Genomic DNA, 26,014 nt, shown 5'->3' with positions numbered 1-26,014 from the left:
ATGATAATTTCCATTCATGTGGGGGATTGTTGGAAATGGTAGGTCTATTGGGTCAATTTTGACCACAATTTTAAGTGGGACCCGATGTTCGATGTATCAAGATTAATGTTCAATTAAATTCTACGTTCCGAGTAGATGAGTGTAGAATATTTAATTGTGAAAAACCATTTCAATATGAATGAGAAATTATGGTTGAAAGTTGGATAATAAATAAGAGGATAAATGGGAAAGAATTGGAAAAATGTTACAATCCCACATAGGTTGCAAACACAACCTTGAACCACTTAATAAGCTTCACGTTTGGAAATGGGTTTGGGCCCCAAGGGGTACCAATAGTCTTTGAAAGGGGGGAGTCTTAGACAATGTCTAGACTAGTCCAAAGGCCACACGCGCGCGCGCGCCGTCGCCGCCGTCCGTCCGACCGGCCGACCGGGTCGGGTTCGGGTTTGGGTGTGGGTGTGGGCCTGGGTTAAAATTAATTCAATTTTTTTTATTTATTTTCGGTTTAAAAAAAAAAAATTGAATTTAATTTTCTCCCTCCCTTTGACAGTTTACAAACCGACTCATCAGTTCGAAGAAACTGTGCATTAAGTGGCGTGAGGGAAATTGCCCAAAACCGTCAACTTTCTTCCTCTATTTGAATAGTCCTCATACAACACAAAGTATACACACGATTTCCTGCATACATACATTATACATCTCTTCTTCCTTGCATCAGTCTGCAGAGAGTATTTTCATTCTTTCTGGTTCGTTGTCTTGCAGTCGAAGTGCTGCTTCTGCAAGTGTGATCGTTGTATCTTGGGAGACGCTTTACCACATACCGTAAGCACCGTGTGACGGGGTAAAAACGTCTTAAGGACAGAGAGCATAGTTCTCGCCTCGATCATCCCCTTTCCGAATTCTGGACTTCTTTCTTTTCATAATTTTTCGAACATAATTTTCTGCTTTACTGTTTCTGCAAATTATTTACTGCTTTACTGTTTCTGCAAATCATTCATGGAAAATCTGTTTCATACAAACTTTTAAAATTTTAAACAACACATATACCATCATTTATACATCCATCTCCCGGTGAAAACCAACATGCCTATTGCCAAAATTACTGATATCCTGACAAGAAATCCTACGACAATGTGATTTATCGGAAGTTTCCTTTTCCGTGCTGTGTGGATGATTCTTTGAGAACACGGCGGAAGTATCCCACCACACAGGCCGGCATTGCCTACAAGATCATTGGGGTTAATGGTGATTAAGATACCGTTGTCTGGAATAGGACCCTCGAGCTTGTTGTAGGACATGTTGAGGGTCTCGAGAGCTGGTGAACTTCCAAAATTCTGCAGTATACTTCGAATAAGAGGATTGTTAGACAAATCAAGAACGGCTAAATTTGGCATTGTGGCTATGATTTTTGGGATTTCACCAGTGAAGTGATTGTTTCTGTTCGCTAAAATCCCACACCGCAAGTGCACGGGTCGCGTTCAAGTAATAAAGTGGACCTTTTAAGTTCAAGTATCGTCCCACAAAGATTGTATTAGTTTAAATTTAAAGTATCTTCGCCTTAACCGAAACAATAGAAATTCGTGATTTTTCGCTAACTATATTGTGATTTAATAACTTACTTAAAGATATAAAGCTTATATTAACTCAATTAAATGCGTAATTATAACTAAATGCAAATTTTATAAAAATATGATAACGAAGTGCGTACTAGGATCCCGAATCCCCTTCAATCAATCCTCTTTAATCCGATTTTTATAAAATTGATAACACGATTCAATTATAAAGACCAATATTCCTAATTTGTTTAACAATTTCTTTCGAGTAGAGTTAAACCTATTTTTACATGTGACCCGACTATATTTCTATGACGAATGCGGACATATAAAAATGCATTAAAAATTTATGAATACTTAAAGATCACGTAAAGTATAGCAGTATATTTCTATCCCCTATCGGACTTTACGACAATTAACATAATGTCTAACTTATTTTCCATCTCTCGAGGGTAAAACAAGTCACAAATCTCATACAACTATTGCGCACATAATTGTAGAAAAAATAAAATGCATGCAAATCATTCAATAATTAAAAACATGTTTTAACGTCAAATGAATAAAATTCAAGATTGAGGATTCATAATATAAGATTCATCGCAAATCCTAGCACGAAAAGATCTAGCCTAACATAACGGCAGAATTAAATAAATAAAAGTGGAACGACATCACCAATAATTGACGAAACGTGATTAATCTTTCAATATAAAGATCTGCCGTCTTTTTCCTCTTTTCTGCGTGATGTCGTCTACCTTTGTATGCGCGTTCCTTAATTCCAACCGTCCAATGTCTCCCCAAGCAGCCTGCTTCCTGTGGGAATTATATATGTATAAAAATCAGATTGAGCCCACCAATTAATTCCCCACCTGCTGGCCGACAATCACAATTCAACCACGCAATCTATCGACTTTATGTGGGTGAGTGTATATATATAATTTAACTTTTGCAGCCCACTAATTCACCCCACAAGCTTCTCAATTGTTTTGGTGGAAGAATTCCTTTTCTTAAAATCCCAGCAGCCGGCCAACTTTATATATTCCGCCACTCAAATTTTCCGACTTCACCAATCTGCCGTTATATATATATATATATATATATATATATTACAGTTTTCCCTTGTTCTGTATACAATTTAGGAGCCCAAGTCCAATAAGTTTTGTGTACTCAATTCTTTCGTGTAATGCAAGTTAGTCATTCTCTTCATTTTCTCCTCAATTTTGATCCTTCATCTTTTATTCCGTGAGATTTTGTCCACAAACTCAATGTAATAGCCAATTGATTATTTTCTTTTCCAATTGCTTCAAAACGGGTCCATAACTAAAAACAAAAGAAAATTAACACAAGTTAGGTAAAAATTAATAATTTGACGACATAAAAACCTAGTTATGTAGTCCGAATAAGTGCATAAAATGCACTTATCAGTTTCTAAGATTCAAAATCACTAGTTTGTCACATGAAGCTATACTTTGGGGAATTTGTCCTGAAAAATGGTTACCGGAAAGATCTAGCACAAAAAGTGATGACCTGTCCTGAAACTGATCGGGGATTTTTCCTTCAAGATTGTTGCTCGAGTAGATGAACGTTTGAAGGTGTAGGAAAATTGTAGCATGCTTTGACATGAATTCCCGGTCAACAAACTTACTTGAAATGATGAATTTCAAGATCTTTGTGTGGTTGAATTACCGTACCTTCAAATCTACAAAATTTACATTTTATTGTACTCCAATGGTCCAAATCTCGATCACAATGGAAGGGGATTATTATTCACAATCTAAGTGCCATTTCTTGTTAGATTTCATGCCAAAAGTATGATTCTAGGGACTTTTTCAATTTTAGGGTGAATTTACATACGAATATTTTTTTACCATTTTTTCTCATGCCAATTTTTTTGTTCCTTTTTCCATAACTTCTATATGGAAGTTTCAAGTGGTTACTTGGAAGTTATAGGTTTGATAACTAAATTCAAACCACTCCCTCCAACCCTTTTAAAATCCTACGGGTCGGGTCATTCCATATGGACAACCCATTATCCGTATTTTCCAACATCTCCAACTCGCACATGATGGGATTGATCCGAATCACAAGTGACAACAAATGTCACACCTTAGATCCTTCTCAAGATCTATCTCACAAAGATTCTATGACAAATAGATCGTGCGACCAACGAATAATATTAGAGCTCAATGTACTATAAACCTGTTAGGGATATATAGTAGCTCTATTAGAGGAGGAACATCACATCTCGCTATACCCCAAACTCATTTTTCAACATTAATTCAAGTATTTCAGATCCCTCAAGTATTTGTGGAACGTACTCGAACCCCGCATCATATCTTTATATTCACAATTGCATTCTATACCCCAAATGTTTAAACACAATTGTCCAGCTGGTGAATACAAACATAAATGTTGGTCAAAATAATTTTCGTTTCCTACTTGAATCCTTCAATTTTAAATCAGCTGCTTTCCTAGATAAGCCCCATCAAACCGAATCAATCATGGTCATTGGCAACTTGCTAAAGTAGCAACATTGAAATAAAACCTCAAGAAACAGTCAAAAGTCATAAGGGTATATATGAGGTTACATAAACCTCAAGGTCTCACACAATGAGAAAGCAAGGATCCATTCACTCATTTACCCAATATTGGTTGTAAAAGCACACGCGGTACGAAACACGTGCTACGATATTTTCTCCATTTCTTAGGGCGTATGTCATATTCTTTGTAAACAAATAACATCGTACAGATCCTAGGTCAAGTATTCCTCGATGCCTAACTTGGATTCTCCTTATGTTCATTACTCCAGGCATTCTCAAATCGAGAACTCGATTTGGCTACTAAACGGGTTTAATGGATAGCAAAATCTATTTCGATTACTTGTTGTAATATCATCTTGATACCATATCAAAGTGACTGGATTATGTAAACAAAATAATCACTGTCAAGGCAACCGGATCATGTACACAACATGATCACTATGTCTCATATCAGCACATCTTAAAACGTCCGAGGCGATTGCTTGTGTGAGTAAGCCAATCTCAACCCGTTCGACATACTTTATGTGTGCATACAAATCATTTATCTCGTAATCTCAATATTAGATTACACATGAACTCAAAAATTGTTCATCTATGGGCACACACAATTCAATCAAAAGTTTGTCTGATATACCAAGTATCATATTCTACGAAATTCTAGAGATTTCATATTATCAACAAATATATCTCTAGACATCTTCAGAGTATGATGATTACATACTATCATTTACGTAGATATATCACAAAGACACTTTCTTTGCTCATGTCTCTCATAGAATTACCATTAAGTGTTTGGTTCCATCTTGATACTTAAGATCTTAACGTAGAGGATAGTTGTGTAACTATCATGGCTCAACCAGTATTATTAGATGCTCAATACATCCATACTAAACAATTTCTTTAGCTGCCAAGATATACATTACAACATATGCTTCTTACTACTCTATATAGCAAAAGCGCACAAGTCAAATGACTAATTGTGCTCGACTAACTCTTATTCTTAGTTAACAATTGTATATCTATTTCAATCACAAGTTATTCATTTGACAACGAAATAGAAAGCTGACGGCAGCACCCTTCAAGTATCACAACACATTTTCTAAAGATAATATTGATACCTACTGATTAGATCCATGGCATGACCATTGGTAGGACAAGTATATATCATTGTATAATTCTATCTCCTAACTCTTAATCTTACTAGATATGGTTCTCGGGATATTTCTTTGTGCACTTATGAAGTCTTTGGACATTTATGAAGACTTATATGATCACAGTTGCAATTCTACATGAGCATTTATAGTATAAAACTCTTATGATAGAGCAAGAACATACAAAAAGTATTCTTAAACACATGTCTTTTGTCTCAAAAATTGACGAAAATCATTTCAAAATGGTCTCTATACACTCCTTATCATGCTTAGCCAATCCAATGTCATCAATATCAATATTAGAATTACAACATACCATCAGACCTTTTATACAAATACAGTTATTTTTGTCCATGTGACGAAATTTTTGTACGAGATATAACCCCATTAAAAATTTAAGTACGACTGTCGAGATGACTGTATTTGGCCATGCGTGTAACTGTAAAGTTACCACAATACAAAAAAAAACCTTTAACATGAAATTTAAAAGTCGATTCATGTTGATATCTTTAATCATTTCTCAATTGAGAATAAAAATACAATCTCTACTCAATACACTCACATTGAGTATAACCTTTTTAAAAAATGAGCTTTATCTATCAGAAATTCACTAGTCTTTCACTTAACTTTCAAGAACCTGAATGTTCTTGATAAACATAATGTTCGAATAGAACTTTCACCATATCCCAGATTAGGTTGAAATTCTATGCTCCATATATATACTTTCATCACTTTTCTCAAAATTCCTCTTTTGATTTTCTGAACTAGCTCTTAGATCCAACTTGGAACCAAGAATCATTAAAATTAGACAGTTTTTAAATGGCTCCCACTTGGATAGTTAAGTCCAACTTAAAAATAGATTACTCCCACTTGAATCAGAAGTTTGAATCACTTCTTATATATTCAAAACGGATTCATCAATACATATAATATCAATTTCAACAATGTTCTCCAATCTTTTTGTCCCTTACTGGGAAAAATGTCAAATGTCTTATTTTATGACTCGATATCCATCCAAAAATTTCACTTAAGTACCTTTTTGGACTAAACGTATGCCATCGAGACACATCTTGTTCTTAACAGACTCATGTCTCATACTCATTATCGAGAGTATATATAGTCAATTAAGAGTTTATGATAACTCACATTCGATTATTTACGTGTCCAAAACTTATATATTCTGAAGTTACCAACATTGAGAGCACTCCATTAACTGGCAACGCTCTTTCCAAAAACAAATACGTAAGTTGTACTTCATATCTCAAACTTTATCATATTCAGCAATATTTTATTCCTTCAATCCAATACACCTTATAATTATTGGACATTAACGAATAGTCCATCATATTAGAATATCTTTCATTATATAGATCTTTGATATCTCGCAATAGAGATTCACGCTATCATATAATTCTCAAAGTCTCACTTTCACAATCTGATTTTCTACTCGATTTCAAAAGTCCAAATCAATATAATATTTTCAACTTAAGAAAACCAGTTGCACAACTGAAGTGCATGAATCTATCTGTAAGTGTAATGAAAAGTGAAATTTCATCTCTATCTCTCTTAATCAAGGCCCACAAAGAAATTCGGATGGATTTTTTATGGAAGTTCAGCTCTTACAATTTTGAATGGTTTTCTCAACTCAAAATCTCAAACCTTTGTACAAATATCCAGAACCATAATAAATATCACCACTGTGAGTACGAACAGAACTATCACGTATAAGTCCAAGTAAGAGACTACTCTTTGAAGAACAATAACTGAGATCAAATTTAGTGGAATCTTTGATATTATCTTAATATCAAATAGGAGGTCAGCTTCTCCACTTTACAACACTAAATTGCAGTATCAGTCATATAAACATCCATTCCATCTTCATTATTTGCATATATGTACTTTGTATCAAGTTAAAGACTCGACAATAGAATAATATACCTTTTGATCCCATATAAGTGGGTTTTTAACCTTTGAATCCACTATCCACACAAGATAAGATCCAATATGTTTAGTGTTGACACATAAACAACACTAAGAGGAATATATTCAAATACAATATCTTTAGCTTAACCACTTTCGAGCTAAGAGATTCAAACCGTATAGTTGAAACACTTGAACCTTTATAACATTGATCCTCTGCCAAAATCAATTTCATTCACTTACTATCTGATAGTTCTTCTTGGTCCCTTTATTAGTCTTCCGCACTATCCCGCATTTGTTCTAGCTCATTCAATGTTTAAGATTCAAAATCTTATGCAAGCTAGAACATTGGCACACAAGCATGTCCTCGAGACTTAGCAACATCAAGTCGCACGTCTTTTAACTCACATAGCTGGTAGTGTCAACAGAGAAAATTGACACTTCAATTTGTAAGTCAAAATGACTTTTAAAATTCCATATATTGAAAAGAGACTAGTTTGAGCTTACTCCTCATCTAAAATTAATGTGACCAACGAAAATGTTAACACTGTGCTAACCACCAACTAAGTCACATTCGAGAAAAAAAGATCATTTATAACAAAACTTAACAATTTAAATGCTCGAGTACAAAAATCCACATTTTTTCCATACTCGACAAAGTTCTCATCTTTATTCTCTAGAGTAGTATGACCTACATAAGGTCTTCTATTGCGTGGTTAATGCTCTCTAAAGCATCAGTCCTTCTAGTACACAAATCTTATCATGCCAAATGTTATCGCATTTAGCTTATCACCTTTATTAGGGTTAACTACTATAGATTTTGATGCCACGATCTATTAGATTTTTAGAGACATTTTATTCTCAATCAATGTCTATTTATACACATATTTAATTTTGCATTAACGCAAATTAACGTCTACAATAGTTCAACATCAGGCTCAGAGTTGAAAGTTCACTATGTTCCCAATCATTGTCCGCAATCCTATTGTTTCACTATTATAAACTTAATTTCATAATTCAAAATTCCATGGGTTCTAAGTGAGAATCACATTAATTCTTTCAACTTCAGAACTCCCACTCAATTGATGAATCAGATAGTTCTTGGTGAGATTTTCTCTAAATCTTCCAATCATCGAACTATCACTTAACTAACAATCAACAGGTCTAAGTAAGAATCTTACTAATTCTACTGACCTTAGCATTTATAACAATAAACGAGTCAATGGATATAATGTATTTCCATAAATATGCACATTTATCCAATAATATAATTTCATAATGTGCAATTATGACATATATCATGATTGTCAACCACGCTTTAATATCTGTTGCAACACAATCCCAACGAATGGGAAGTGATATCGAATTTTCATATTCTGCTTATCACCAAAAAATTTCCCCAAAAATATTCATGTATTCCACTAGGCTGTGTTTCATATCCATTTATTTTAAATTTTCGTAAGCATGTAGCTTTTCAACAAGTCTCATAACTGTTATTTCTCTAGCCTTCCCTCTAAGAATGCTATAAGTGTGCATAGATCCAATAATATATGATTGAGCACAAAATTGGAAAGATGTCACAATGGATTACATAACCTAATCAAGACTCATACAACTCATGAACGTATATAAAATGTGGTATTTTAAATACCTTCGAAGTATTTTTCATTCCAAAAACGAAACACTTAAAAAAAAAAAAAAACTCCCACTAGGCAAATACCACTTAACAAATATTCTTGATCTTTATAAAAAGTTTCAGAGTTTGATTAAGTCCAAAAAAAATATTTTTTTGACTATCTGAAAATTAATTTTAATTGCACACAAAAATAAAAAATATTTGAAGGACCAATTTACAATTTTTCAAAATTGAAGTCGGGTCTCGCATGCATCCTCATATGCATGACCAATTTATAATCTTCTAAATTGAATTTTGAATAATCAACTTCCAAAAGAAAATAATTTTTGAAAAGTGTGGGACTAACATGCAATTTCTCAAATTGTATTTTGAATATTCAACATTCAAAAAGTGTTGGACCAACATGAAATTTCTCAAATTTCATCTACAATAATTGAGGGACCAATATGCAATTTTCAAAATTTGAATCCCACTCCACGACAACAGTTTTTTTTCCGTTACTGTTAATCATCTTAAAAAAAGAAAGAAAGACAGTTTTATTAGTTTTCATGATGCTTATTTGTTATGATTGGATAGATGGTAGTAAATTATCAAATGATGCCACTAAATACGACATAAGGTTTCAAAATTTTGCATACAAGATTCATAACCCAATTTTATCATGTAATGGCATAATTAAGCATGAATTACAAAAAAGAATTCAACCTTATGGCTCTGATACCAATGTAGGAAAATCGATCATGCTTTCACATGAATTTCGAGTCAGCAAACTTACTTGAAATGATGAAATATTTCAAGATCTTTGTGTGGTTGAATTACATTGTTTTCAAATCTCCAAAATTTGCATTTTCTTGTACTCCAATGATCCAAATCCCGATCACAATGGAAGGGGATTATTATCCACAATTTAAGTGTCATTTCTTGTGAAATTTTATGTAAAAAAATGTGATTCTAGGGACTTTTCAATTGTACGGTGAATTTACATACAATTTTTTTTTTATCATTTTTTCTCATGCCACATTTCTCCCCCCCCCCCCCAATAATTTCTATATGGAAGTTTCAAGTGGTTACTTAGGAGTTATAGATTTGAATTCTAAATTCAAACAACTCCCTCCAACCCTTTTAAAATCCTGCAGGTCGGGTCACTCCACATTGATGACTCATTATCTATATTTTCCAACAGAAGGTTAGGGATGTAAAGAATGCTAGAAGGTAATGCTGAAACGAGGTTATTCTTGGAAACATTGATAAGTGAAAGGGAAGCCGACAGGGTAAAATCTTCAAGAATTTCACATAGTGAGATTGTTATTAGCTAATTCTAGTCTTTGAAGTTTTGGAAGATCTCCAAGGCCAATTGGGATTGACCCTGACATAAGATTGTTTTGAATCCCAACACAAACCAAAGAAGAACAATTAGAAAGTCCTGTTGGGATCAAACGCGAGAAGGAATTTTTGAAAAGAATTAGCGAGATTGCCTAAATCACACTTACCTGATGGAATCTTCCCAGACAACAAGTTCGATGAAGCATCTAACAATTGCAGAGGAGAGTTTTTCCCAAGATTTTCGGGTAAAGGGCCTGTCAACGAGTTTTCCAAAAGCTCGAGTACCTAGAGTTTTGCCAATTCTCCATGCTTCTCTAGATCATTGCACATGAGATTAAGCAACTGCAGATTCACCAGTTCAGCAATTTCATAAGGAATTTCGCCAGAAATTTGATTATAGGATAAATCCAAATGGACTAGAGATTTTATTTTTCCAATTCCAGGAGGAATCTTTCCAGAGAAACTGTTTTGATACAAATAAACAGTGATTAAATTCTTCAGTTGGCCTAATTCTCCTGAAATTTGTGTAAGTATTATGCCCTAGGTCCAATCAATTTTGGACATAAATACTTTTGATATATAATGCAATTTAATCGTCGTAATTTGTTAATCACAAGGAGTTGTGATTGTGAGATACAAGTTACATTTGATTGAATCTTAAATCGTCTGTGGTCGTAAGTAATAACGAGATACGGATATCGTTATTACGGATAGACCATCACGTGTGGCTTTTTCTTATTTATGAAGTAAGTAGCTGATCTCACAAGCTAAAATATGGTCACACTTAAATTAACACGTGGATGTTTTGTTATAGAACAAAACATTGGAGACCCACCGAGAGATTCCATATGGATAACTATCTAAGTGTCAATGGTTAATCTCTAACGTTCGATAGTGGGATTGGTCCTTTTGACTTGAGGTCGTCATAGTACCTTATATGAGGACGGTCATGCTTTGACGATGTTGGATGTTGCTCTGCCAAGGGCTACTAATACGGCATCGTTTGGGTATGTCAATAATCATGTGAAGGTCGTGAATAACCAATAGAGGATTCATCACTCTTAGATAGTAAGAGATTATGATCTGCGTTTCGCTCAATTAAGTCGATAACGAAATCCTTAGCCAAGGTGTACTCATAAGTCAAAAAGGAGTTTTCGACTTATATTGACTAAGTAGTGGAGTGAAAGATATGATCGATAATCGAGATTGACACACTTCCATATCTCGTAATTGATCGGATCATATTGATGAAGGAATTATAGTTTCACGGTAAACGATCGAGTTTGGTTTTGTCATATCACGTGACATTTCCCGTCACACGTATTGTCCTGACACATTGCTAGATGTCAACTTGGGACAGCGAGTGTGAATTGATGATAAATTAAAAGGGTGTTTTAATTTATCAATTTTGATTAGATCAAAATAATATTTCACGTCGTTAGACATCGTGATCGAAATTTGATGGGTCGCACACAAAAGAGAATTGAAAGATTGCAATTTGTCAATTAATTAATTTAACAATCGTTGGATAAATTAATTAATTGATTTGATTATTTATAGGCCCGAATTGATTAATTGGATTAATTAATTCATGGACCGAATTTAATTAAATGGATTAATTAAATATTGGATCGGACTAGGCCAGGCCCGTTTGGGCTAGGGTTTTCAATCCATATATTTTTCTCATAATTATTCTTGCTAGCACAAGAGGAGAAAACCCCTGGTAGCTGCAATCTTGTTCTCTGTGTGTATCATCGTTGGATGCTGTGGGTGACGAATCAAGATTGTTGGAACGAAAAGAATAGCAAAGAAGTTTGCAGATCTGGAAAAGATACAATCTTATCACAATTTCTATCTACACACAAAGGCGATTTTTGGTGGGAATCGAAAATTATTTTAATTTTCGCTGCGCATGTTAAGTAGATTCCCAACAGTGGTATCAGAGCCTACTTCGTGTTTGTTAGAAATTGCATTGTATGTTAGAACAATTAAATGTTAATTGTTTTTCCTTGTTCTAGCGATTAAGGAAATAAATAATTTTTCACATTCAAAATCAGATTTTGAATAGAAATTATTTTGGATTGAAAAAAAAAAATATTAATAAATATTATATAATGGCGGAAGCGCCGGAGGCAACAATGGCTCGCTGCCGTGCGCTGTGACAACGGCACTCGCCGCTATGGGCAGCGGCAAGCGCCGCTGCTGCTATTTTTCCAGCAGCAGAGAGTAGGGCAGGAATTCGTCGCTGTTGGACAGCGGCGACCTCTGCCGCAGAACGCCGCCCCTTGTTGATAAATGCCGATGACGAAAGTAAGAATTTTTTTTTTAATTTTAGGGTTTTCAAAAACGGGTGACAGTTTTGGGGACGGGGGCTGTCTTTGCAATTTGTGAGATTTTGGGGGCCTCTTGTAATTAATAGGAAAAGGGTCAATTGTAAATTTTAAATGAGGGGCCAGTCGTGCAAATTTTGTAATTGTGCGGCCTTCTGTGTAATTTTGAAACTTGGGCCAATTTGCAAATTTTAAAATTGTTTTGAATTTGAATTTTAAAGTGGTTTTAAAATTGTATTTTAATTGGGTTTGACCCATGTTTTTATTTTGACCCAAATTAAAATTTTATTTAAAATTGACGACTTTTTATATTTTCGTTAAAATATAATTTTAACTTAAATATTAAACCTGACCCAATTGAATTTTTATTTTATTTAGGAGTGTTATCCTATATTAAAATATTAATTCAATTTAAATTAGAGTTTGACTTTAATTTAACACTTAATTAAAATTTGATTTTAATTAATTATTCACCCGATTATATTTTTGAAATTAGAATTGGATTATAATATGACATTTAATTAAAATTTGATTTTAATTAAATTGTGTTGCCCTAAAACTTTATTTAAGATTAGGGCTAGACTCTAATTTGTGTTTAATTAAAAATTGATTTTAATTAAACATGTTCGCCCTAAGATCTTGGAATTAGAGTTGGACTATAATTTTGTTTTTAATTAAAATTTGATTTTAATTAAATTCAACCGCCTTAAAATTTTGAAATTAGAGTTTGACTCTAATTTGATATTTAATTAAAATTTGATTTTAATTAAATTATCCCGCCCTATAATTGTTGAATTAGAGTTGGACTATAATTCGGTATTTAATTAAAATTTGATTTTAATTAAATATGCCCCTAATTAAATAAATTGATTAATATGATTAATTTATTATTTAATTATTCCGATCCATAAGTCGAAAAGAGTTTAGACGATCTTAATTGCTAGAAACTTGAAACATGTTTGTATATAATATTAGATATTATATAGGCATACATTTATGTGATGAATGTATTATTAGTGGATGATTATGGATTCGACCATGTTGATGCATTGAATGATTAATTTTATTCTTGTCCTTTTATGAGCCCGCGAGCTCTTAATCATTTTAGACCTGTGAGTCCGTTATTGTTGCTATGGGCCTGCGAGTCCAATTTCATTTAGGCCTGCGTACCAACTAATATAGGATACAGGTTGCAACTGGACTATTTGAAGAAACAAGAAGATGAGGAGACCATGGAGATGGTGCATTGATACTATCAATGTAATACCCTCCTAAGAATTGACCAACTAGTTTTCCTAAAGGCTCGAGAAGACTAGATAGGTCATATTTTACTTTTGCCTTCCATCATTATAGTGAAAAATCAGAATCTCAAATCGTCTCAACTTGTTGAGTACACTCAAGGCTGGTCCATTATGGATATGTTTGACACTATGAAATATTGGATATTTCTGAATGATGGGTTCGACTTAACTGAAGTTTATCTCTTGTTGAGTACACTCAATGAGATAAATTTTAGAGGCATGTTAAGCTAACACATAAGATGTGAAATGACAAAGAGTTGTCAGCTTAACGATTTGGGAGTTGTATGTAGATGCAATTGATAATAGTATCTACCCAAATATTTTATTAAGGTTTGTTAAGTATACTCAAGGTCTTGATATAACAGATGGGATCCCAACCCACTGGGAGTCAAGTATGGACTTCATAAATTTATGTAAGAGAGTCATAAATTTTAGTTAAATAATGGGAGCATAATTAATTTAATAAAAGTCCACGTTAAATTAATTGATACATTTTATATATTATTCATTTTCTTTTCGTCATTTACATTGAATCTTAAGTAACCATATGTTTTGAATGACATACTAGATGCCAACAACCAAATCATATTTTCTTGATTGACACCGCAATTTGAGAATTGTTCTCATGCATGAGAAAATTGGTCACGTCCTTGAGTAGCCCTTTCCAGAGATACCTGCTGATGACTCGATTAAAGAAGATGTGGCTACTGTAATAAACGCAATGATGACAATAGTACTGCAACGTTTGTGATACCTGCAACTACGTCACTTGAGTTACAAAAGCAACTTGAGAGTATAGATGTTAATACATAATTCTTCATTATAAAGAGTTGTATGATAATAATCATGTGTGAAAGGATATGAGACTTCCAAACAACTATACCGATGCAAAGTGACAAAAAAATCTTCAGTCAATCCTCATGTATTGAAGATGATTGACATGAGAAGTGTCTCAATTGAGTTCAATCATTAACTATGAACTAAGTATTGACTTAGCTCGACAATCTCTGTCATAAAGTTATTCATATTAATTATGAATTATGATATGAATAAACTTGAATGCATACTCATTAAGTTGCTTAACATGCTTAGGACTGTTAAGCCCTTTATAAAAGTTGATAGTGGGCAAACCATTGATTCCTCTAAGAGTGTTAAGAGAAAACCTGAAGTGGCAGTGAGAAAGCATTCAATATGGTTAAGACAGTCTGAGCAAAGGACAAATCTAATGACCCATGTCTTTGTTATAGAATAAAAGGTCATTGGAAGGAATATTGCAAGGCTTATGTCTATTTCATTAGCTTCTCAGGTATTAGATACTAGATGTGGATCTCATATTTATAGAAATATGGAGAAACTAAATGGAACTAGACAATTGCAAGTGGGAGAAGTTAATCTACACGTTAAAGATGAGCAACGGTTGCTGCATTGCTTGTAGGAGCATACTTCTTGCCGTTGTCTTTTGATTTAATATTAAAATTAGAGAAATGTCGTTTTATACCCACCATAGCTGGACCATTAAAATGAATTTTATGTTCGAACATGAACTATTTTAATTTTAAGGACAATTGTTGTTCTTATTTATCTTGATAAAGATCCTAATGGCAATGGTAAATTACAAAACGACGTTTATATTCTTTAATACTAAGGATTTATAATGAGTATAGAAATTATAAGGCATGAATGCGATAGTCTAATTATTACCTAAATCTGGCAAGGCGGACTTTGTCATATAGATGAAAAGCAATTCCAAAATTACATAGAGATGTATACTTGAGATTAATTGATTTTGACAAGTACAAATTATGCATGTTTGGCACAATGACCAAATCTTCTTTTACTTGAAAAGAAGAAAGGTCAGGATAATCACTGGTCTAATGCATAGTGATGCATATGGACTCGTGTCAATTAATGTCAGGTAATGTTTCTCTTATTTCATCAATGATCATGTATATTTGATGAAAACTCAAACATGAAACTCTTGAAAAGTTCAAGGGATTCAAATTAGAAGTAGAGGAACAAATAAGTAAAGATACCATCACATTAAGATTCGATCAAGTGAGAGTATCTTAAAGATAAAATCTAGATTATCTAAGAGAGAATGGGATTCTCTTGCAGTGGATTGCTCCACATACACTGCAGCATAGTGGTGTATCTAAAAGGAGGAATCATTAACTATTAGATATAATGTGATTAATAACAAGCCATGCAAATCTCCCAAAATTGTTTTGGGGTCATGCACTGATTGCAGTGTGCAACAAACTAAAACGCGTCACATCTAAGTTGGTAAACAGAACTCCATATGAGTTATGGAAAGACAATAGTCCCAATTTATCTTATATGAAAGCTTGGGGTAGTGACGCTTATTTGAAGTGCCTTGAATCGGATAAGTTTGACACTAAATCTGATAAATACGTATTTGTGGGGATATTCGAAGCAGACATTTGAATATAAATTCTATTATCATGAAGAAAGTCTTCGTCTCACGACGTATCGTCTTCTTAGAGAAAATTTTTATTCCATGGGAGGACAGTGGGAGCAAAATAAAACTTGAAAGAGTTCAAGAGTCCAACCAATTAGATAAATTCGAGTTTGATCCCATATCCGATATGGGACATACTCTTGATCAGGAAGTAAAGACTCCCGAGGACATATCAGCTCTATATGAATCTAGTAGGATCATTCGACTTTCAAGAAGGTGCGAATCCATAATTACTAATCAGGTATTACTGATCCAGGATAATGAACCTGTTAGTTGCACCAAAATAAAGTCAAGTGTTGACTTAAAAGAGACAGCAAGAGGTCATGAAACTCGAGATGAACTCGACGTATGTGAACAAGGTTTGGACCTTGGTCAAGCCTCCTAATGGAATAAAATCCATAAGTTTTTGTAAATAGTTTACAAGGAAAAGGTCGATATGGATGTGAATATCCATATATACAAAGTAAGGCTAGAAGCAAAAATTAAGTGTTGACCTTGGTGAAACCTTTCTCCTGTAGCCTTGCTCAAGTCCATTCAGGTTTTGCTTGCAACAATTGTATACCGTGACTATAGGTTAAGAGAAGTCTCTTGGAGCTGAAATCTTAGATTTGATGAAAAAGTCAAAGTGTTTGATTTTATCAAATTTGAAGATGAATTGTGTGTTTACAAGAAGATAGTGGGAGCATTCTTGTATTCCTAATATTATAGAAAACGACATCCCTATATTTCAATCGTTGAAATAATGATTGTTAAAGGATTTATTCATGAACGATATGAGATAAGCAACTTGATCTATAGAGGTAGATCTAGAAGATTGCTTAACTCATCCCAATTTACATAGATGAAATCTTGAGAAGATTTCATATGGAGAAATTGGTTTACTCTTAAGTGGTATGTTGGAAAAGTTCCAAACGTGAAGCAACCATTGATTCAATAGTAGAAACCTAATATATGATTACTTCAGAAGTAGCAAAGAGTTGCAATCTGGATCACGATGTTAATAAATGAACTTGGAGTAGTTCCTGATATTGTTGATCACATGCCATTGTATTGTGATAACAATAGAGCCATTGCAAAAGAAAAGGAACTAATGTCTGATCAATGATCCAAACATATATTAAGGCGGTATAATCTCATCAGAGAGATAATAAATAGGAATGACGTAAGAGAAGAATAAATTTCCACATTTAACAATATTGCAGATCTACTGACAAAGAGTTGTCGTAGCATAAATATGATCGTCATGTAGACTTATGATATTGGATACATAAGTGATTGGATCTAGTACAAGTGGGAGTTTGTAAGTATTCTGCCCTAGGTCCAATCAACTTTGAACATAAATACTTTTGATAAATAATGCAATTTAATGGTAGATCTATTATTTAATTAATAGACAATTAGATAAATAATAGAGTCTGTAGATTCAAATTTTCGTAATTTATTAATCACAAGGAGTTGTGATTGTAAAATACAACTTACATCTGTTTGAATTTTAAATCATCCGTGGTCGTAAGTAATAACGAGATACGGATATCGTTATTACGGATAGACCATCACGTGTGGCATTTCTTACTTATGAAGTAAGTAGCTGATCTCATAAGTTAAAGTGTGGTGACACTTAAATGAACACGTGGATGTTTTGTTATAGAACAAAACATTGGAGACCCGCCGAGAGATTCCACATGGATAACTATCTGAGTGTCAGTGGTTAATCTCTAACGTTCGATAGTGGGATTGGTCATTTTGACTTGAGGTCGTCATAGTACCTTATATGAGGATGGTCATGCTTTGACGGTGTTGGATGTTGCTCTGTCAAGGACTGCTAATACGACATCGTTCGGGTATGTCAATAATCATATGAAGGTTGTGAATAACCAATAGAGGATTCGTCACTTTTAGATAGTAAGAGATTATGATTTGCGTTTCATTCAATTAAGTCGATAACGAAATCTTTGGCCAAGGTGTACTCATAAGTCAAAAAGGAATTTTCGATTTATATTGACTTAATAGTGGAGTGAAAGGTATGATCGATAATCGAGATTGATACACTTCCATATCTCGTAATTGATCGGATAATATTGACGAAGGGATTATAGTTTCAGGGTAAACGAATGAGTTTGATTTTGTCATACCACGTGACATTTCCCGTCACATGTATTGTTCTGACACATTGCTAGATGTCAATCTGGGACGGCGAGTGTGAATTGATGATAAATTAAAAAGGTGTTTTAATTTATCAATTTTGATTAGATGAAAATAATATTTCACGTCGTTAGGCATCGTGATCGAGGACCTGATGGGTCGCACACAAAAAAGAATTGGAAGATTGCAATTTGTCAATTAATTAATTTAATAATCGTTGGATAAATTAATTAATTGATTTGATTATTTATATGCTCGAATTAATTAATTGGATTAATTAATTCACGGACCGGATTTAATTAAATTGATTAATTAAATATTGGACCGGACCAGGCCAGACCCGTTTGAGCTTATATAATTACAAGGCTAGGGTTTTCAATTCATATATTTTTCTCATAATTATTCTTGCTAATACAAGAGGAGAAAATCCTGGTAGCTGCAATCTTGTTCTCTGCGTGCATCATCGTTGGAGGCTGGACAATTGGACAGCTGTGGGTGGCGAATCAAGATTCCTGGAATAAAAAGAATAACAAAGAAGTTTGCAGATCTGGAAAATGTACAATCTTATCACAATTTTTATTTACACACAAAGGCGATTCTTGGTGGGAATCGAAAATTATTTTAATTTTCGCTGCGCATGTTAAGTAGATTCCCAACAATTTGTCCACTCAATGTACCAATAGCCAAATCCAGATACTGAAGGTTAGCAAGATTACCAATCTCTCTAGGAATTGAGCCTTCAAACTGATTGTATCCCAAAATCATCGTTGCTAAAGACGACAACAAGCCAAGTTCAGTCACAAGCTTTCCCGTACCAGAAAGGCTTAAAAACCTTTAACTCTTTAAATTTCCGAACGATGATGGAATTGAACCTTCAAAGAAACTCCCTCTGAAATCCAGGGTTTCGAGTGAGATGCGTTGATGCTTATCAACCCTGGATCATTCCGAAGCCCACTAGAAATTTGCCAACAAAATTGTTCAAACTTGTATCGATGCTCTTCAAAGAAGTCAGATTGGCTAAAGACTTAGGCAACGACGAGGTGAAATTATTACAGCAGATATTAAGAATGGACAGGCTCATTAAATCTTGAATGCTGTCCGAAACAATGCCACTGAGTTTCATGTTCGACAAATCTAGCTACTTAACTAGGCCCTTCAAGTTGCCAGAAATCCCGGTCCAGTTAAAGTGCTTGTCGGTCGAGTTTTTCCAGCCCTTGAGGCGATCCAAAGGATCAATCAAGCTAGATTTTATTGATAATGCTGATAACTCAGCATTTGGAAGAAATGAATCTCCGTTGGCAGAACCTAAGGAAAAATCAATGAAACAGTAGAAAAAAAAAAAAATCAGCTTTTTCTGCATATTGTTCTTTTTTCATTTTTCATTTTTTATTTTTTTTTCCTGCCCTTTTCTCTCGTTTTGCTCTATTTCAGACAATTGTACAAGGTTTTGACAAGGGAAGCTATATGATTGAAATGGGATTAATGATTGGACAATAAATCATGATCATAAAACATTAAAAGATGGGATATCCCAGTGCATGTTCATTGTTCAATGATTAATCAATTATTAATGGAGGATTAATTAATTAATTAATCTAAAAATGTGTTCGTGAGTTCTTGGAATATGAACCAGCACTTAGTATGAAACAAAATGACTGTAAACCTTTGGACTTATTGCATAATTTTCCGACATGAAAACATGCAAAGAATGTGTTTTTAAGTAATCAATTGACTGATTTATTACATTGAACTTTCTCATAGTTGATCAATTTGTCAACTCAAATGAGTAATAAAAATGATTAATTTCATCTTTCTTATTTAAAATATTGAGGAAATTTCATTGGGTATCAAAAATTGAGTTTGCTTTATCAAAATTGTCACCTTTTAAATTTGCTATCAAAAATATCAATTTATGACATTTTTGCCCCTCTGAAATATTAGAATACCAAACATGTGTTATGTGTATTGTGTCAGAATCTTAAATGATGGCAGACGAGAGCAAAATGCAAACCTAATTTCTCCAATTTTGACTTCTCCATTTCCCTCTTGTCTCTGCCTTTCACATTCCGACGCTCGCCGCTCTGTCTCAGCCGTCGGCTCTCTTATTGTTTGGCCAAATCGCCGTCATCGATCATCGAGGAGATCGGTCGTTGTTGCTGCGTCGAGTTATCAGCTTTGAAGATTTTGGAAATCTGCGTTTCAGTTATATCTTGCCGCTGACGGTCACCTATAGCCTCTCCGATCTCTGGCACTGGCCCACTACACCATGTTTGTGACAACAAACTCCGTGAGTCCGTGACTCGTGAGCCTCATGCCTCTCTCTCTCTCTCTCTCTCTCTATTTTCTGTAAAATTGGTTCAGTTCGTGAGCTCCTTCCTCGCATGTGAAGTTGTTTATTCTCTTTTAGTTTCGTGCTTCCTATGGTATTGTCATTATTAATTGTTAATACTATCACTTCCTTTCTGTATTATTATCTTGTTTAAGTGGATGCTTCTGTAGTTGTTAGGAGAGTGCTTCTTCTGGAGATAAGTGCGTTTCTGTACAAACTTTGTGCTAACATTAGTATAGTGTTTATTCGGTCCAGCCTGCTTGTAGCATTTTAGCATTCTCATTGTGATTTTACTTGGATATGGCTTTGCTGTTATTGAGAAAAAATGAAGATGAATTTGTTTCTATTAATGAGTCTTGGTTTGATAGAAATTGTTTTATTCAATGACATACATAGGTAATATACAATCAAAACACTAACAAAATTTTGAGAATAATCATTTTGTGCAATTTGAATGATCGAATAGAACTCCATGTAGACAGTTTCAGTCGTACTACCTTAACTTCACTGCTCTACTACATCTTGGATGAGATATATCGTTGAATTTGTACTGAGAATCTTAGGAAGTTGTATAATCTGCATACACATCAAATCAACGAGGTATACGAATTGGGAAGGAACATGTAGTACCAGAATCCGCAGCAAGCAGTTGTTGCTTGCTTCGTGAGCCTATACTTCGTGAACTCCCTGGGCTGAGAAGAAAGCTTAGAATTCGATTTAGGAAATTGAACAATTAGGGATTGTGGTTTTGTGGACTATAGATTTTGAAAGTATAATTATCTTGGTGGTATTGAGTAATGCAGTCCTCCTCCATAGAATTATGAAGTAATTTTAAATTTAAACTTGTCAAGTTTTGGTCAATTTTGTCTCGAAGTTGTCATGTTCCTTTTTAATTTGGTCATTGGATGTCAAACAATTTGTATGCTAAGGAGACAAGTCATGAGTAGAGAACTTGTTATGTATCCTCTTTTTGAAGGGTTAAGGCAATGTTTTTCATTTACTGGGTTGTTATGCTATTCCATATCAACTTATATTGCTTTTGTTGAATTTGAAAGGGGAATACTTAATATGCTACCATGAAAAGATTCCCACCACTTCAAAGAGTTGATGGAAGAAATTGTTTATTTATTAATTAATTATCAACTCATTCTCAGAGTGTTTTTAGGCTCCTCCAAAGGAGGATGATGTGGGTTAGAATCCCTGACCATAATACATACATGGGGAGAGGGGCATAGGCCCGACCTCCAACAAAGCAGCAAAAATACATAAGAATTAGGGCAAGAAAATATCAATTATTTATTCATTCAAAAGTTGTCCTTATTACAATGTAAAAGATTCGTTTATATAGGTTTTAAAGATTCTATTCTAAGAAAGAAATATCTAATGAAAGCTAGTAAATCAGCCATAATAAAGTTTCGTAAAATATATTTTAAAACTAATAACTAAATATAATAAAATCTCTTTTAATGTTGCATCACTTATGAAACAACATATTAGCTTAAAAGATCACCAAACAATCAGCATAGCACAAGAAAACAAAGGATTGGTAGCTAAATTTACTGTCATAAGGCACCTACTAAAAGTCTAAAACCCATTGAAAAGTATTAAATATTTCATGTCCTACAATATGATTCTTTATGTAGGCAACTAATCACGAAACATTTGAAACCTAAATTGCACTACTATTTTCTAGTAAATAGTTCCAACGTTTTTATGTTTTTTTAACTGATGTAAACCACTGGAACGAAGTAAGAACTACTACTGCTTCCAATAGGATTCTAGTATTTTCTGCTATTCTAAGGTTGGTTGAAAGTGATTATAGAGTTTAGATGGGTATTGAAAGGTTACGGCGTGTATGGGTTGGATGGAAAAGGTGAGGTTGGGTGTTTGGATTTGAGAAGGCATAGGTCAAATGAGAACGAATTTCTCTAATACGAAATTGACGCAGGAGCATATAATTTGTTAATAAATAAGAGAAATAACAAAAAGAAAGGTGGGCCAGAGAAGAGAATTTTGAGGACAAGAAAATCAATCTTTATTAATTACAATGAATAAGCCCCTCTATTTATGGAGTAAATAACCTAAGAAGAAGTTAAGAAGAAAACAAACTTCTAATAAACTATAATTATATCAAAATAAATATAATCTAATCTAATTGAAATTAAACTCTATTTTAAACTTCTATTTAACCTATAACTCCTTCTTTATTCCTATCTTGATTTCCATCAATATGGTACCTAAAAATACAATGAACAAACGTTCAGCTTATTTTTCTTTCTTAGCCTTTTCCAATATTTTATGCTCAATCTTATCAAACATGCCACTAAAGTTCACCAATGTCACAACCGAAATCTTGAATAAATTTTAAAAGGCCTTCGGATAAGGAAGTGAATAGCAACACTATCAACAAAACCAACTCCCGGGCAGAGAGTGTACTGCAACTCTGTGATCATTCACACCATTGTAGCGATAAATTTAACACAATGAGTTTGACACGAACAATCAGATTCAACAAAAACATTATCCACACAATAAGATGAAACTAAACGGGAAAAAAAGGATTATTCTAGAAAAGTAGCAAATAAACTATATGCAAGTGTGCACACAAAATCAGTAATTAAGTTATTGTGTGCGAGCTCATGCGTGTACATTTAAATAAGGCAAAGGATGTACTTAATTTTCTTTTAAAGGAGAAAAAACGAAATTAAAAAATAAAGCTGACCTGCTGCATTGCTAGCAAAACCTTTGCTCAAGGCCTGCAACAATGACCTTTGGGGACTTGGAGTGCGTACCACACATTTTGTGCCTTGAATAGTTAGCCTTAGCACCACTCAGATCTGCCTCACACCCTTCCACTTGGCACCTTGGTGGCTGGCCACTTTGCACCATGCTTCTTCTCCTCTTCTTGGCAGGTGATGGGGGAGGTAGTCCGGTGGCCTTGGGCGGCAGTGAAGGCGGCCCACCACCAAATTTGTCCTGCACTCCAACCCCTACATCTTCAAAGTAGATTTTCTTGCCAAACTTGAAGCCATTGAGTGATTCTGACCCACCAGAAGTAGATGAAGAAGAAGAAGAAGCAGAGGCTGAACCAAGTTCCATTCTTGTTGTCTGTAACCCGTTCATCAGTGCCTACTGAGATAGTCTAATGAATACCACGTTTCATAAAGTGTATCTTGATGAAACCGTCGTATTTCTTTTTGCATTTCTTTTCATGTTTTGATAAGTGATGGTGACTGGGTCTTGTTCAGTCATAAATACACTGCATTTACATATGGCAGTGTGCTCGTTACACCTCGTCTATAGAAGTAGTTGAGGAAAGGAGAAAGATTAAGTGGGGTGTCCTCAATATAGAGTTTCATGGATTTTAAAAATCCATATAAATTGAAGTTTCCTCAATTTAGAGTAAAATATTATTCATTAAAATGTGGGTGTCCTCAATCTAGATATTTAGAAATACTTATAAATTTAGGTATCCTCGATTACTAGTTGATTTAAAAGGATTTCGTTAATTAGATAGAATATGATGGATTTTGAAAGATTTCAAGCCATAAATATAAATACAAAAATTGTGGAACAGTTTTATCCCAATCGAGGACATACAATTCATTACCTCTGTTTTTGAATCAGAATTGTGCAAACTGACATAACTTTTGAATTTCAGAAGTTTTGAGTGTTTACAGTTTGAAATGTGAGCTGATTAATTTACATTTTGTGCTTCCTAATATTAGATGTGTTTTACTTACTACAGTTTTGTTGTCAATTGCTATTGTCTTAGTCAGAGTAGGTGTTTTGGATTAGCATACTTGCACGTTGTTGTCTTCAATTGATATTGTCTTCAATTGTTATTGTCTAAGTCAGAGCTGGTGTTTTGTAGTCTGGATATGGCCATTGAGGTGTACTTATCATATTTGCACGTCGAGAACTGTATCATGCACTGCTTCGAAAATGTATACAATGTTTTACACTATCACGCTCCATGCACTGACATGAAGTGTTAAATGACTTACCACCGAAGTGTCGTTCCCGACAGTTCGCAACAGAAATTCTCGACAGATGGAACAGTTGACAAATGAACTGTCGTTCCCGACAGTTAGGCTCAGTAATTCTCGACAGATGAGCCTCTCCACCGATGAACTGTCGGGAACGAGAGTTCATTTCTTCCGTAGTTATGCAAGTTGAATTTAGGTTCCGACAGTGCACGTAAGTTTCGCATTAAAAATACTGTTATGCTATGATGTCACGATTTTGTTCATTGATCCGCTGTTGCAACATCGTACGTGTGTTTCGCATTACTATTACTCAAACGTATGATCTCACGATTTGTATAGTGGTGCCAACATTGCATGTGTGCTTTTGCATTAACATAATTGCAATACTATGATCCGGACATTTGTTGATTGATTAGTCAATGCACCTTGTTCGTTGAAATGTGGTTCTATTATTTCCGTGTCGTGTGTCTTCAAATACTACCATCTGACGTATTAAATTTATGTTCAACTGCAGGAGGGTGCATGGATTTTGAATATCTGGTTCCAAAGAATGCGCGGCTAAGGGCCTACATCTCACAGCGAAGCAATCTATGGTACGTGAAGACAGTCCTGGAGCATTTCGATGAGCGGCAGAGTACAGACTTCCGTAACTCATGCCTAGGGTTCTTATCCGAGGTTCGAGATCTCCAATTCTCAGCCCAACTAATCCAGCAGCTCGTTTTCCGCTGCATACGAACTGAAAAGGCCAGGGAAATATGGTTTAAAGTGCAAGGCCACTTAGCCAGGTTTGGCCTACAAGAGTATGCTCTCGTCACGGGTTTAATGTGTGGTCCTCTTCCAGATGACGCCGCGATGGACCGAGTTCTACAAAAGAAGAGGTTGAAGGATAAATACTTCAAATCAACAGAGAGGATTTCGTGTGGCGAACTTGAGAAGGCATTTCTCCGGCCGTCGACGCCCCAAGCAGATCGGTACAAGCTCGGGCTTGCTCTAATCATCGAAGGAGTGTTCAATGCTCCGGATAGCCATGCCGGTATTGAACTTCCCACGCTGTCAATCGTGGACGATCTGGACATGTTCTATTCCTACCCGTGGGGTAGAGTATCGTACATTCATCTAATAGGGGGCTTCCGACGCAGACTGGGATGAAAATTTGTAGATGCCACAAATAAGAAGGAGAAGGCGATTACTTATACAGTTCACGGCTTCCCCATTGCCATGCAGGTACTACACACAAATTTTGTACAACGTATTCATTATTTCATCATAAATGTATTGTCATTGGTTCCTTTAATGTTCAACTCACAGTTACAATGTGCTGTAA

General features: G+C 34.5%; 1 protein-coding gene and 1 pseudogene across 1 annotated transcript; both read right to left on the bottom strand.

The window, feature by feature from the left end:
- The window catches only part of LOC111375569, a 28,423-nt pseudogene extending 8,012 nt beyond the window's left edge, over positions 1-20,411 (bottom strand).
- Positions 20,412-20,474: 63 nt separating this feature from the next.
- LOC111375568 (squamosa promoter-binding-like protein 11) lies at positions 20,475-23,824 on the bottom strand. Its single transcript, XM_022998403.1, has 4 exons — positions 23,445-23,824; positions 22,892-22,938; positions 20,822-21,010; positions 20,475-20,623 (listed from the first exon to the last, which is right to left on the bottom strand). Exons 1-4 carry the CDS (start codon positions 23,822-23,824, stop codon positions 20,475-20,477), a joined length of 765 nt encoding a protein of 254 aa, XP_022854171.1.
- Positions 23,825-26,014: the final 2,190 nt, after the last annotated feature.

Source organism: Olea europaea, unplaced genomic scaffold, assembly GCF_002742605.1.
Source record: "Olea europaea var. sylvestris unplaced genomic scaffold, O_europaea_v1 scaffold139, whole genome shotgun sequence".
In the NCBI taxonomy this organism is placed as follows: domain Eukaryota; kingdom Viridiplantae; phylum Streptophyta; class Magnoliopsida; order Lamiales; family Oleaceae; genus Olea; species Olea europaea.
The sequence above is the reverse complement of the archived record's forward strand: the minus strand, read 5'-3'. Positions and strand labels throughout refer to the sequence as shown.